Here is a 15,149-nt window from a genome sequence, read left to right on the forward strand (position 1 = left end):
TCAGAAGGATCAGGGGGAATCTCATCGATACCTTTTGAATGTTGAAAGGCCTAGACAGAGTACATGTGGAGAGGATGTTTCCCACGGTGGGAAAGTCTAAGACAAGAGGGCACAGCCACAGGATAGAGGGTCGTCCATTCAAAACAGAGATGCGGAGAAATTTCTTTAGCCAGAGGTGGTGAAATTGTGGGATTTGTTGCCATGTGCAGCAGTGGAGTCCAGGTCATTTGGTGTATTTAAAGCAGAGATTGATAGGTTCTTGATTGGACATGGCATCAAAGGTTAAGGGGAGCAGGCCGGGAACTGGGGTTGAGGAGGGGATAGAAAAAAGGATCAGCCATGATCGAATGGCCGAGCAGACTCGATGGGCCAGATGGCCTAATTCTGCTACTAAGTCTTATGGTCTTTTCTCATCACACACAAAATGCTAGAGGAACTCAGTAGTTCAGGCTGCATCTATGGAGGGAAACAAACAGTCAATGTTTCAGACTGAGACCCTTCATCAAGACCTGGGCTTTTCTTCCATACTGGTTCTCATTTGAATTTAATTATATTTACGTGTTTTCATTTAGATGTTCTGGAGTCCCTAGGACAGGAATTTGTAACCCATTGAGGACCTGTGGATTATTGGAAGTGTTCAACCCAGATGTTAGGGAATTGATTAATGATCAAAATTATGTTTATATTTTCATATATTTAACTACCCTGAGCAAAATTCCATGTGAATTCATCAGGTAATGCTTGATAATATTTAAAGCATGTCCCTGAAACACCTTTGTCTGCCCAGCTGTGTAAGCAGAAGAACATAGAACAGTATAAAACAGTATAGGCCTTTAGCCCACAATGTTGTGCTGACCTTTTAACCAATTGCAAGAACAATGCGATGGGATAACTTCTGCAGGATTAACAACAGCTTTGTCCAACTGATATAAGAGCCTTGAATGTTCCCTAGTACAAGAGAAACTTTTCATCTCACAGTCTTTGCACCTTATTATTTACCTGCCCTGTACTCTTTCAGTAGCTTTACGCTTCATTCCACATTTTTATTATTTTCCTTGCTCTCGCTCAATGCACTGTGTAATGATTTGATCTGTATGAACTGCGTGCAAGACAAGCTTTCTACTGTTTCTTGGTATGTTACTTGGTTATGTGCTATGTCAGATGACATAGTTTTTCCATGACCATGATTGTTCTTGGCAAATTTTTCTACAGATACACTTCAGAGATTGTTTGCCTGACGTCAGTAGTCACAAAACCAGGACTTGTGATATGTACCAGCTGCTCATACGACCATCCACACCTGCTCCCATGGCTTCACGTGACCTTGATCTGGGGACTAAGCAGGTGCAATACACTGCCCAAGGGCGACATTCAGTCTAGTGGATGGAAGGAGTGCCTTACACCTCCTTTGGAAGAGATGTACCTCCACCCCGCCACCCAATATGTTGGTATATGTGACAATAACAAACCATATCCAATACCAATATATTGACATTTAAAATCAACCTGAACAGGTACACGGATACAAAAGACTTAGAGCGATATGGGCCAAACACAGACAAACAAGATTCACTTTCACCTTGTCAGCACGGTCCAGATGGGCTGAAAAGCCTGCTTCTGCGCTGTGTTATTCTATAATTCTTCAACTCAGCTACTAACAGCAGTAAACCACTCTCCTGTTTACAGTGAGGATATGATTGTCCACCAACTATGTGACTTCAGAACCATCAGTGTCGGGGACATCTTCAAAAGGTGCAGCCTCAGGGAGAAGCCATCTTTGCTCAAGGACCATCTGGGACATGACCTCTTCTCAATGCTACCATCAGGAAACCTGAAGACTTGCACTCAACATATTAGAAGCAGTTTCTTCCCCTCCCCATTCTCCACTGTATTATAAACTGATAATTATTTATATTGACACTTCTCAATATTGTTTATTTAGTTCCTGCTTTCCCAGCATTATTTATTTATCTTATTTTTGTTTATTTATTTGCACAATTTGTCTTATTTTGCACATTGATTCTTTGTAGTATTTGATTATGAATAGTTTTTGAGTTCAAGAAGTTACTTTGAAACTTTATAAAACTCTGGTCAGGCCACATCTGGAGAATTGCATACTGTTCTGTTCACTCCATTATGGAAGAGACTTTGGGGTTTTGGAGAGGGTGCAGAAGAGGCTTACCAGGATGCTGCCCTGTTTAGAGGGCATGTGTTATCATGAGAGGCTGGATAAACCTGTGTTGTTTTCTCTGGAGTGGCAGAGCCTGAGGGGAGATTTGATCGAGGTTTATGAGGATGTAATGTTGAGACTTTATAAAGCACTAGTGAGGCTTCAGTTGGAATATTGTGAGCAGGATTGGGCCCCTTATCTTAGAAAGGATGGTGTTGAAACTAGAGAGGGTTCAAAGGAGGTTCAGGAAAATGATTCCAGGATTGAATGGCTTGTCAAATGAAGAACGTTTGATGGCTCTGGGTCTGTGTTCACTAGAATTCAGAAGAATGAGGGGTAACCTAATTGAAACCCATTGAATGGTTAGAAAGGCTTTGATAGAGTGGATGTGGAGAGGATATTCCCTATGGTGGGAGAGTCTAAGACTCATGGACACAGCCTCAGAATAGAGTGGCATACTTCTAGAATGAAGATGAGGAGGAACTTCTTTAGCCAGAAATATGTGGGATCTGTGGAATTCTTTGCAACAGGGTGCTGTGGAAACCAAGTCTTCATGAATATTTAAAGAAGGAGTTGATAGGTTCTTGATTGGTGGGCATGAAGGGATACAGGGGACAGACAGGAGACTGGGGCTGAGAGGAAAAATAGATCAGGCATGTTGAAATGGTGGAGCAGACTCGACAGGCCAAATGGCCTAACTCTGCTTCCATAATCTTATGGTCTTATAAGGTTATGAGAGGCATAAACGGAGTAGACAGGGAGTATCTGGTTCCCAGCCTTAAAATGTCTAATACCAGAGGGCGTGCATTGAAGGTGAGAGGTAGTAAGTTCAAAAGGGATGTGAGAGGTAAGTGGTGTGATGGAGAGAGTGGTGGATGCCTGGAATGCACTGCCTGGTATGGTGGTAGAGGCACCATGGAGGTATCTAATGGAGGCAAATGCATTAGAGGCATTTAAAGTGACATTCAGATAGGCACATGAGTGTGAGGAAGATGGAGAGGCATGGACATTGCTTAGGTAGGAGGAATTACTTTTTGGATGTTTTTGATTTGTATTTTAGATGGATAGACACAACACTGTGGGCTGAAGGGCCTGTTCCTTGCTGGACTGTTTCTATGATCTGTGTGTAGTTTTTCATTGATTCTATTCTATTTCTTTATTTTCCTGTAAATGCCTACAAGAAAAAGAATCTCAAGGTAGTATAAGGTGACAATATACATATTTTGATAATAATCTATTTACTTTGACTTGGACCTACTTACATACTTAACTAATCCTTCCTACCTACACCTGAATGGTCTATGAACAGAACTTTGTCTTTCCCACTTACTTACTTATTTGTAATTTTTATGTCTTCCACTATACTGCTGTAACAAAACAACAAATTTCATGACATACATCAGTGATTATAAACCTGATTCTGATCCTGAATTGCACGGGTCTGTGATAAAGCGCAATGCTCTACAGAACAGGGGACTCGGGTTCAATTCCTGTGAGGAGTTTGTACGTTCTCCCGGTGACCACGTGGGTTTCTTCCGGATGCTCCAGTCTCCTCCCACAGTCCAAAGACGTACCAGTTGGTAGGTTAATTGGTCATTGCAAACTGTTCCGGTATTAGGCTAGGGTTAAAATTGGGAGATTGCCTAGAAGCACAGATTGAAGGGCCACAATGGCCTATTAAACACTATATCTTAATGAATGAATTAATAAAATAAAATAATTAATAAATCTGAATCTGAATCATAGTTTCATGACCATCAGAATGTTTCTCTTTCTTGTGAAATAATCATCTTTAACAGTTCCCATCTTCATAGCCCTGTATGGGGCTGCTAACCCAGTTCCCATGGCCTTATGACATGCAGTTCAGAATGACTGTATCATGTTTTAGTTGATCAAACAGCCATTATTTAAAAATCATCACATCTTATATCTTGCGCTATACTGCTGCCACAAAGCAACACAATTCGCGGCATATCTCAGCTATGATAATAAACCTGATTCTGATTCCAAGAACCAGCAGACAATGGAGAAAGTTAACCCAACCTGACAAACAGCACACTCACCACAACTTAGCTCACTGTCTGCTTCCAACATCGAGGTAGGGATGCTCCAGTCGGAGTTCACCCAGTCCACCACGTTGCCCATTTCTTCACACGGCAAGGTCATCAGCGACGGTCCAGGCATGGTAACATTCCAGAGGCGGAAGTTGTAGACCTGGCCGGAGAAGGTTGTACTGTCTTGCTTTGGTGTCAGTGAGAGGGAACCCTTGCCTGCGATACTTTTTCCCCTGGAATCTGGACAGTCGTTGAGCCGGTATCTGTTACCTGTTTGGGTGATAATGTCACCTGAGGCACCATCCCACGAGATGCACAGTTGTTGCCAACTGTCCGTGAAAGCTTCGCCAGAGAAGTCCCAGGACGAGGTCACCTGGCACTCCACACCAGAGATCACCAGGGCAATGCTGCTCAGTGTGCTGCTGAAGTTAATCAGCACCTGGTTGTCGGTGCCCAGGTACGAGAAGGGAACCCATTTATTCCTTTTCCTTGATGTCTTGGCCTCCATGCACACAGTGAACTGTTCCAGGTCTGGGAACGAGACCAAGGGAGAGACCGAAATATCCTGCTGTTGAGATGACCTCTCCAACACCAGCTTCTGATTCCGCAGTGAGACTGCCACTATATGTTAAAACAAAGAAAGAGGGGAAAACAAGAGGCTTTAGCTTCCCAGAGACAAAAAGTGTGTGTGTAAGAGAGGTGAAGAGCTACAGTTGTCAGGAGGACACCATTCAGACCAAGGTGCCTGTACTAACTTTGAAACTACACTAATAAATGATCCCTGCAAATTTCTGGGCATTGGACCTGCATTCACTGGAGTTTGGAAGAATGAGGGGAAGGGATCTCTTTGAAAGCAATTGACTATTGAGAGGACTAAACAAAATGGACGTGGAGATGATGTTCCCTATAGTGGAGGAGCTTAAGACCAGATAGCACAGACTCAGAATAGAAAGGGAATCCATTTAGAACAGAGAAGCGTAAGAATATCTTGAGCTAGAGAGTGGTGAATCTATAGGATTCATTACCACAGACGGTTGTGGAAGCCAAGTCATTGGATATATTTAAAGTAGAGGTTGATAGGCTCTTGATTAGCTAGGTTACGGGGAGTACGCAGGAAAATGGGTTTGAGACAGATGATGAATCAGCCACGATAGAAAGACATTGGACCATAGGAGAATGAAAGGTAATCTTACAGAGGGGCATAGATAGGGTGAATGCACATTGTCTTTTTACTCAAGTTGAGGAAACAGGAATACAAAAGCCCTTTTTTTCCCAGCATGAGGGTATATTGGGGGGGGGGGGGGTGGAGGAGACAAAGTTAAGTGTTTTTTATACAGAAAGCGGTGGATGTCTGGAATGCTCTGCCAGGGATGGGAGTAGAAATAGATACATTGAAGAAATTCTTAGGTAGGCACATGAATGATAGAAAATAGAGGGTTATGTAGGAGGGAAGGACTAGATTGTTCTTAGAGTAAGCTAAAATATCTACACAATATCATGGGCAGAAGGGCCTGTACAGTGTTGTAATGCACTATGTCTATGTTCCAAATGGTATAGGCTTAACGTGTGAGGGGAGAGACTCAGTGGAGTGACAGGGGTCAATTTTTTCACCCAGAGGGTTGTCAGTATATGGAATGAGCTGCCAGAGGCAGTGGTTGAGGTACGAACCTGAACAGGTAAGGGTAAGAAATACTTTGAGCTATACAAACAAATGCAGCCAAATGGGACCAGCGTTGGTCAGCTTGGACCAGTTGGGTCAACGTTCCAGTATCTGTGCTGTGTGACTCTCTGAGACCTGATTTATTTCCCTGCTGGGACTTTGTCATTCAAACCACTCCCTTGGAGTGTGTCCCAGATCACGGGCAGCTCCCATTGGCCATGTGACTGGGTGGCCAAGGAACTCTGGGATAGGGGTCCATCTTGCCCATTGGGGCAGTGAGAAGATGGAACAGTTTGCCCACTGCTTCTTCTTGGAAACCCTCCATGCACAATATACTGTACATAAGGAAAGTAGTGCACCCAAATGTTGGGTGTTTAAGCCTTGCTTCATGAGCAAGGAGCAGTGGGGTCATGGTGCTTGAGGTAACATGCTTCTCCATCCAAATCCACTTCATACGTTTCTCCTCTCCATCCCTCAACAAGCGTGCAGGTAGAATTTATGAGAATGCTGCCAGGACTCATATTAGGAGTATGTAAATTAAATGGTTCTGGCATGGACTAGATGGGCTGAAGGGCCTGTTTCTGTGCTGTACTTTTCCACGACTCTGTGACTCTACGACAGTGTAAGACTCCGGTGAGCTCTAATTTGGTGTATCGTGTGCAGTCATCTATCTGCAGGAAAGGTACCAATAAGATTGAAAGAGTGCAGAGAAAATTTACAAGGTTCTTTCTGGGAATTGAGGACTTGAGCTATGGGGGAAGGTTGAATAGGCTAGGAATTTATCTGTTCCCTGGAGAGTGGGAGAATGAGGGGAGACTTGATGGAAGTGTTCAAAATTATGAGGGGTATATACAGTAGATAGATTAAAATGCAAGAGGGCATTTTTGACTGAGGTTGGATGAGACTAGAGCTCGAGGTCATGGGTTAAGGCTGTAAGGTCTAATGTTGAAGGGGAACCTCCTTCACTCAGAAGGTGGTGAAAGTGTAAAACAGACTGCCAGCCAAAGTGGTGGATGCAGATTCAGTTGGAACATTTAGGAGGGGATTGGATAAGTACATCGATGGCAGGGGACTGGAGGACTGTGGTCCAGCAGCAGTTCAATGGGACTGGGCAGAATAACAGTTCAGACGAACTAGATGAGACAAATGGCCTGTTTCTGTACTGCAGTGCTCTGTGACCAGAGGGGCTGAGCTATAGGGAGAGGCTGGACTATATATTCCTTGAAGACATGGGAAACTGAGAGGTGACCTTATTTATTCTTTATTTATTTTATTTATTTAGCTTTTCCAGCCCTTTGAGTTGCACTGCCCATATAGCCGCCAAAAGCCCTGATTTAATGCTAATATAATTTACAATGACCAGTTAACCTACCTGTTTGGACTGCGGGAGGAAACCGGAGCACCCAAAGGAAACCCATGCAGTCCACCTGGAGGACTTTCAGAGACTCTGCAAAGGTTACTGGGATTGAACTTGGAACGCCAATGCCCTGAGCTGTAATAGCATTGTGCTAACACTGTACTACCATGTCATCTAGAAATGTATGGTCATTGATGTGTAGGTACTTCTCAGGCCTCAGTGTAGTACATGTATAATACATGCCTATGACAATAACTCGGTTTTTATTTTGGCGAAGTTGGTAGCTACAAGTCGGTTCAACGGGAACCACACTTCAAAAGCACCCCTATTACTTGTCAGGATGCACAAAATGCTGAAAGAACTCAATGGGTCAGGCAGCATCTCTGGAGGAAAACTTCCTCAGGATAAAAATACCTTGAAAAAGCTTCCCATTAAGCCAGCAAAATGGAGACAAAAGAGGGATGCTGGTGAAGTTTTTTTTTTACCAACCCTGTGCTCACTGGATTCTGCCCCCTCCCTTTCCAGTCCTGATGAAGGGTCTTGACCAGAAATGTTGACAGTTTAACCCCTCCATAGATGCTGCCTGACCTTTTGAGTTCCTCCAGCATTTTTTATGTGTTGCTCAAGATTTCCTGCATCTCTTGTGTCTCTGTTACTTGTTGAGTGGTTTTAGAAACCCAACAAGTCAGAAAGCAAATCCAGACATTTTTTGAAGCCAAGGTGACAATATTCTACATTTAAGAGCTGGAGGAACTCAGTAGGTCTCAGTGGCAGGGACTGAACAGCTGGTGTTTTGAGCTGAGACCCTTCATCAGGTCTCAGTCAAAGAGCAACAGAGCAGCAGATGTCACTGAGGGAGGGAAAGCAGTGAGAAAGGGTCTCGCCAGACTCCTGTCGGAGAGAGGGGGGAAGCTTCGTCAGGTTAGGCACACCTCAAAGAGACTGCACAGTGGGGCAGAGACCTCATGAAGTTCCATGGCCCGAAACATTGACTGCTCATTTCCCTCCATAGATGCTGCCTGGCCTGCTGAGTTCCACCAGCAACTATACGCACAAAATGCCGGAGGGACTCTGCAAGTCAAGCAGCATCTATGGGGGATAAACAGCCAATGTTTCATGCCGAAACCCTTCAACAGGACTTTGTCCCTTTCTGAAGACTCTTGGAAAGGAAGTAGGCTGAAGCCAGAGTAAGAATATTGGGGGGAGGGAGGGGTAAGGGGAAGGAGTACAAGCTGGCAGGTGATAGGTGAGACCAGGCCAGGAGGAAGGTGGGTGGGTAGGGGAAGAGGGATGAAGCAAAAATCTGGGAGGTAATAGGTGGACAAGATTTTCATTGTTTGTCCCTCTTCCCTTCTCTCTTTTTAAGTTCCCCATTTGATTTACCTCTTACCCCTTCCTTTCACTCCACCTGTTTATCATTTCCTTCTGATGGCCCTCCTCCCGTCTCCCAAGTTCCACTCTCCTCTCCTATCAGATTCCTTCTTCTTCAGCTCCTTACCTTCTCAACCTATCACCTCCCAGCTTCTTACTTCATAAACCCTTCCCACCCACCCAACTTACCCCTCACCTGGCTTCACCTATCACCTTCTAACTTGTACTCCTCCCCCCCCACCCCTCCTCTTATTCTGGTTTCTTCCCAATTCCCTTCCAGTCCTGATGAAGAGTCTCTGCCCAAAATATTTTCTGTTTATTCCCCTCCATAGATGCTGCCTGACCTACAGAGTTCTTCCAGCATCTGCAGAGTCTCTTGTGTTTACGAGTTCCTCCAGCAATTTTTGTGTGTGTTGCTTAAGATTTTCAGCATCTACAGAATATCTTGTGTTGTGGTAATACTTCAGAAAGCAAGGGTGTGATTCAGCATCTTTCATCGCATACCTTCTGCACTTCAGTACGTACCTCGTCTGTAAGTCGCCTTGAAGCCACGCTTTTGGATGCTAAAATCAGTCTTGAATTCGACAATCATTTCATTCTTTGTAGAGTTCAATGTGTGACCTTTAGCCGTGACTCCACAAAATTTTAGCATTTCTGCCCCAGTCTTGATCTCGACAAAGTCATACGGGCATCCTTGGGCCTCCTCTAAGTCGAAGTCTTGGAAAGTCAGCTGTATGATAAATCCAGTCGGGGCGAGGATAGTCCACTTACACACTAAGTTTGGGTCATAGATTTTGGGGTAACATGGGGATGAGAACTGACCCGAGAGGCCAGTTAGAGTTGCTGAGCAGTCTGAGCAACTCAACACTGCCAAATGTCAAAAGAAAGAGAAACGAGTCATGGCATTTAGGCTTATTAACTCAACTTTGTTAAACACTTTGTGACATACAGTATATGTTGGAGAGAATTCCAGCAGAGGGAGGAGAGAGGAAGAAGGCTGCAGCACCATGCATCTCATCAGTACTCTCCGAAGCAGAGATTGCTTACAGAGTCAGGTCACGTACGGCACAGTATTGGAACGTCAGCAGCTACGGTCTCTGAGAACCCCGGCACCCAAAACATTCATGGCCCCCTTCCCCAAAGCCACTGACTGGTGCTGGGATCATATGAGTCCAGATCAGACTGGGGGGTTAATTGCCACTCAAGTGATGGTGGAGTTGACAGACTTTATAAACCCATTGGATAGGAAGAAACTTCTCAGTCATAGTTCAGTTAGGTATGGTCAATTATGTTCTTCTCATCAAGTCTTTAGAAACATTATCTGGTTAAAAATCCGTAACAGTCAATCCTTTTCACAAACTGACTCCAGTTCTACCACAAGACTCAAAGACAGCTTCTATTCCACTGCTAGGAGACAGTCCCTTATGACGATAAGACGGACTCTTCATCTCAATGAACCTCAATATGACCTTAGACCATTGTCTGCTTGCTCTGCTCTTTCATTGTCACTGTAACCCTCTATTCCACATTCTGTGTATCCTTTTTACCTCACTGCTCTGTGGTAATGAAATGATCCGTATGGCCGGCAAGCAAAACAAAATTTTCCTCTGTACCTCAAGACAATACTAAACCAATAACAATTATCAGTCTTCTCCACCCTGGCAAAAAGAACAGGCAGCATCTATGGAATAAATAAACCGTCAGCGTCACTGGCCGAGAATCCTGAAGAAGGGTCTCAGCCCGAAACGTTGACTGTTTAATGATTTCTATTTCCATAGATGCTGCCTGCTCTGCTGAATTCCTCCAGCATTTTGTGTGTGTTTCTCTGGGTTTCCAACATCTGCAGACTTTCTCATGTTTGTGTGTGCATTCACCCTGGTCTCTTATCCTCAAAATCTACCTCGTTTGGCCTTGCAGCTATGATCTAGTGGCACTGGAATTTCTCAGAAACTGTGACGCCATATTCTTCATTCTGTTATTATTTACCTGTGTACTACCACATTACAACCTAGCTCATTTACCTGCACCACATTTTTACACTTTACTCTGAATTGCTATTGTTTTACCTTATTCTACCTCAATTTGGGATATGTCTGTCCTAGCATGTGAAGTCATCTCCAGCGCGCTGGCCGGTTGACATCTACAGGGAGATCCAATGACTAGGAAGGCAATACTGCAACACTCCGTGGAGGGAGAGGGACATGACAAGGTGCAGAAGACATCATGGTCATCCCTTACAACCAAGGAACACCCCAGTTTGTGGAGACTTCTGAGGTCGTGAGAGTGGAATTGCCCCAGTGCAATGGCTTTTCAACTTTAAACACTCTCCCACACGGGTTTCCTGTCATCATCGGACATGGACAACCATGACCTCAATACAAGGTGTAGTGATTTAAACTGTATAAACAGTATGCAAGACAAGTTTTTCCACTGTGGCTCAGTAGATTGGACAATAATAAAACAATTTATTATCAACCTCCTCCGCCCTGGGAAAAAAGGCTGTGTGAATACACCCTAAACTCTTGACCTCAAATTCTACACCTTTATGGCCTCGTGCCTCATTGTCTATCTGCACTGCAACTGCATTCTGTTACTGTTTTCCCTTGTACTGCCTCGACGCACGGAATTGATTAGCCTGGACGACAGTCAGGTTTTACACTGGATCCCTATGCACAGATCAATATAAAACAATTTATCAACATTTCAATTATCCCTCTTTCCAAATTCCTCAATGACTACCTCCATCCTATTTCCTCAGGACTCATGAGCCTCTGAAATCTGCATTCCTGGAAAGAGGCACTCCCTGTGTTTCTGAGTTATCTGCATTCCACCTCAAACTTCCTGACAGAATTTTTAATTGCGAGTAAGCTGATCCAGTGGTCTCTCTGCAAGGTGATGAGTTTGAGCAAATGGGTGTTATTTGCAGGAAATACCCTTAGGGCATTGCAAGTGGTGGGATGGGTGTACCTTCCATTGCTTTGGAGACTCGGCCCCACAATGAGGAGAGTCAAGGTGAATGGGCAGCTGCCCTCCATTCCGTAGCATTTTCCAGTAGGCTTGAGGTCTTAGGTGGCACTGGAATCTCAGAAAATTCATTAATGAGCCTAACCAAAGGCACCCATTGCATCAATATGTTGGGCTCTGAGTGTCAACATCTACAAAGGTCTATCCTGGGCCCAACATATTGACACAATTGCAAAAGTAGGCAGGAAGTGAATTATATTTCATTAGCAGTTCATGGAGATTTGGAATGTCACCAAAGACTTTAGCAAGTTTCCACAGATGTACTGTAGAGTGGTTGCATCACTGTCTGGTATGGAGGAGCCACTACACAGGATTAAATAAAATCTGCAAAACAACTGTAAACTCCACAAACTCCGTCATGGGCGCTAGCCTCCCCACCATCAAGGACATCTTCAAAAGGCAATGCTACAAAAAACGCAGCATCTATCATGGAAGGCCCCCGCCATCCAGTCCTTTTTCTCGTGACTCCCATCAAGGAGGACTGCAGAAGCCTGAAGATGCACATTCAATGCCTTAGGAATAGTTTCTCTCCTTCCACCATCGGATTTCTGAATTGTTTATGAACACTATCTTACTATTTGGCTGTTCTTTTGCATAGAAACATAGAAAACCTACAGCACAATTCAGGCCCTTTGGCTCACAAAGCTGTGCCGAACATGTCCCTACCTTAGAAGTACCCGGGCTTACCCACAGCTCTCGATTTTTCTAAGCTCAAAGTATCCATCCAGGAGTCTCTTTCTGCCTCCACCACCGTCACCGGCAGCCCATTCCACACACTCACCACTCTCTGCATAAAAACTTACCCCTGACATCTCCTCTGTACCTACTTCCAAGCACCCTTAAACTATGCCCTCTCGTGCTAGCTATTTCAGCCCTGGGGAAAAGCCTCTGACTATCCACACGATCAATACCTCTCATTATCTCATACACCTCTATCAAGTCACCTCTCATCCTTCATCGCTCCAAGGAGAAAAAGCCAAGTTCACTCAACCTATTCTCATAAGGCATGCTCGCCAATCCAGGCCACATCCTCTGCACCCTTTCCATGGTTTCCATGTCCTTCCTGTAGTGAGGTGACCAGAACTGAGCACAGTACTCCAAGTGGGGTCTGACCAGTGTCCTATGCAGCTGCAACATTACCTCTCGGCTCTTAAGTTCAATCCCACGATTGATGAAGGCCAATGCACCATCTGCCTTCTTAACCACAGAGTCACTTTATTATATACTGTAATCATATTGTAATTTATAGTTATTTTTATGAATTGCACTGTTCTGCTGCCGCAAAACCACAAATTTCACAACATATGTCAGTGATAATAACTAGAATTTCCTGGCCTCCGTCTGTAAGAATCACATAGCCGCTTTTAAACACCGGAGTTTGTGCTGTCTGCTCAGTCAGGTACAACTGAGTCCGGTTGTTGTAGTGGTAGAACGCCCAAGGCTGTGACCGGGTGACCAGATTAGGTGAAACAAGGAAAGGAGGCTGCAGTTTTAGCAGTAGTCAGGCAAAGAAAGGAACACTGCAGAGAGAGTCAGCTCTATGCAGAACAATTAGTTAGTTAGTTACTTTTGGACATTTGCTAGTGATTAAAGCAGACCAATGGACAAAGCAATTTACTAATTATTTTGTATTTGTCTATCTTCATTTACAAGAAGTGCTGCAATATAAAAAGTAGCATCCATCATCAAGGACCCCCACCATCCAGGCCCTGCTCTCTTCTCACTGCCGCCATCAGGAGGAACAGGAGCCTTAGGTCCCACACCATCAAGTTCAGGAACAGTCATTACCACTCAATCATGAGGCACCTACACTCTCACCTCATCACTGAGCTGAATCAACAACCTATACGCTCGCTTTCGAGGACTCTCCAATTCAGTATTGCCTATTTACTTCTATTTATCTATTTTGTATGATTTTCCCTCTGTTCACAGTGGATGCTTGTCAGACTTTGTTTTAAGTATAATTTTTCATAAATTGAATTGTATTTCAAGCTTCAAAGTAAATTTTATAATCAAAGTATAAAATTTATACTTAAATTTATATGTTGCCATATACAACTCCGAGATTCATTTTCTTGCAGGCTTATGCACAGCAACCCAATAGAATAATAACCACAACATTGTGGGCCGAAGGGCCTGTAATGTGTTGTACTATTCTATAACAGAATCAATGTAAGACCACACCAGCTATAGTTCATTTTCCTGTAAAAGCATGCAAGAAAATGAATCCCAAGTAGCAGTGCGATCACTGGAGTTGAGTATGACATTCTCCTACGGTGGTTTTCCCTTAATGGAGAATGCCTGTGCATGACTTTGATCAGCGTGGGGAGGCTGATACACGGGCAGCCACCACAGGGTCCCTGACAGATCGAGGTCAGGGTCTCAAAGGCATGGAATGCAAGAGGACCAGGGACCTACCACTGCTGCAGCTTCCTGCATGAAATGCTGTTGTACAAAAGCAGCATCCATCATCCAAGATACTCAACACCCAGGCCAAGCTCTTTTCTCATTGCTACCATCGTGGGGGAAGTGAAGGAGCTTGCAAACACACACTTCTTCCACTCCACCATCAGATTTCTCGATGGACATTGAAACAACCCACGAATATAAACCGACTAGTTTTGTTCTCTATTTGCATTACATCTTTAATTTAATATTATATATATATATATAATATATCACTTGCTGTAATTTATAGTCTTTGGTGTTTTGCTGGGCAAAACAATAAATTTCATAGAAACTTCGGTGATATTAAATCCCTCTGTCTACATGAGAGTATCTTTCAGCAGGCTGAAAGAAGATTAGGACAAGGAACTATCAAGTGATAAAGGTAAGTGTGCAGGACTGATATTAGAGTCGCACCATGATATAAAACGTGAGCGAGAGCCAGAAATGCAACCAGATTTGCTGTTCAGGGAGTCCATTTTAAAATATGCACATATGTTAGTTTGCCAATTAGTCATTATATTTAAAGAGCAGTTGCCAGCAAGAAAAGCAGTGGAATAAACTGGTAGCAACGCAAGCAGAAAAGCAGAGAAGGTTTTAACTGAAAATCAGACTACACAATGTCAACACACATTGCAAATAATAACAATACCACAATAATTTCTAATGCTTTATGATCTGTTGTTGTTGGCAATGGTGATCTGCACAGTGTTTAGAAATTCCTCCGTCCAGTTGCTTTTCCACGGGCATTGATCCACAAATCAAACGGACAGCCAGAAACTTATTCCTTGGGCGGAAACGGCTAACACAAGGGGGCATAATTTTAAGGAGATTATAGGGAAGGACGTCAGAGGTACGTTTTTACACAGAGAGGTGGATGCGTGAAAGCCCTGACTGGGGTCATGAGCAGAGGCAGATACCTGAGGGGCATTTCTTAGATAGGCACATGAATGATAGGAAAATAGAGGGCCATGGGGGGGGGGGGGGGGGGCAAGCGTTAGATTGATTTTAGAGTAGGTAAAAGGTCAGCACAACCCCGTGTGCCGAAAGGCCTGCACTGTGCTTTAA

At 43.9% G+C, this 15,149-nt stretch overlaps 1 protein-coding gene across 6 annotated transcripts in view; it reads right to left on the reverse strand.

Annotated features, from left to right (window-relative positions):
* The window catches only part of adgrg6 (adhesion G protein-coupled receptor G6), a 169,927-nt gene that overhangs the window by 105,170 nt on the left and 49,608 nt on the right, over positions 1-15,149 (reverse strand). For all 6 annotated transcript variants that reach the window (XM_059985536.1, XM_059985539.1, XM_059985537.1 and 3 more), the window contains exons 4-5: positions 9,138-9,479; positions 4,234-4,845 (exon numbers count right to left, since the gene is read on the reverse strand). In XM_059985536.1, the coding sequence (XP_059841519.1) occupies positions 4,234-4,845; positions 9,138-9,479 (954 nt within the window). The remainder of the gene's footprint in view (positions 1-4,233; positions 4,846-9,137; positions 9,480-15,149) is intronic.

Source organism: Hypanus sabinus, chromosome 12, assembly GCF_030144855.1.
Source record: "Hypanus sabinus isolate sHypSab1 chromosome 12, sHypSab1.hap1, whole genome shotgun sequence".
Lineage (NCBI taxonomy): Eukaryota > Metazoa > Chordata > Chondrichthyes > Myliobatiformes > Dasyatidae > Hypanus > Hypanus sabinus.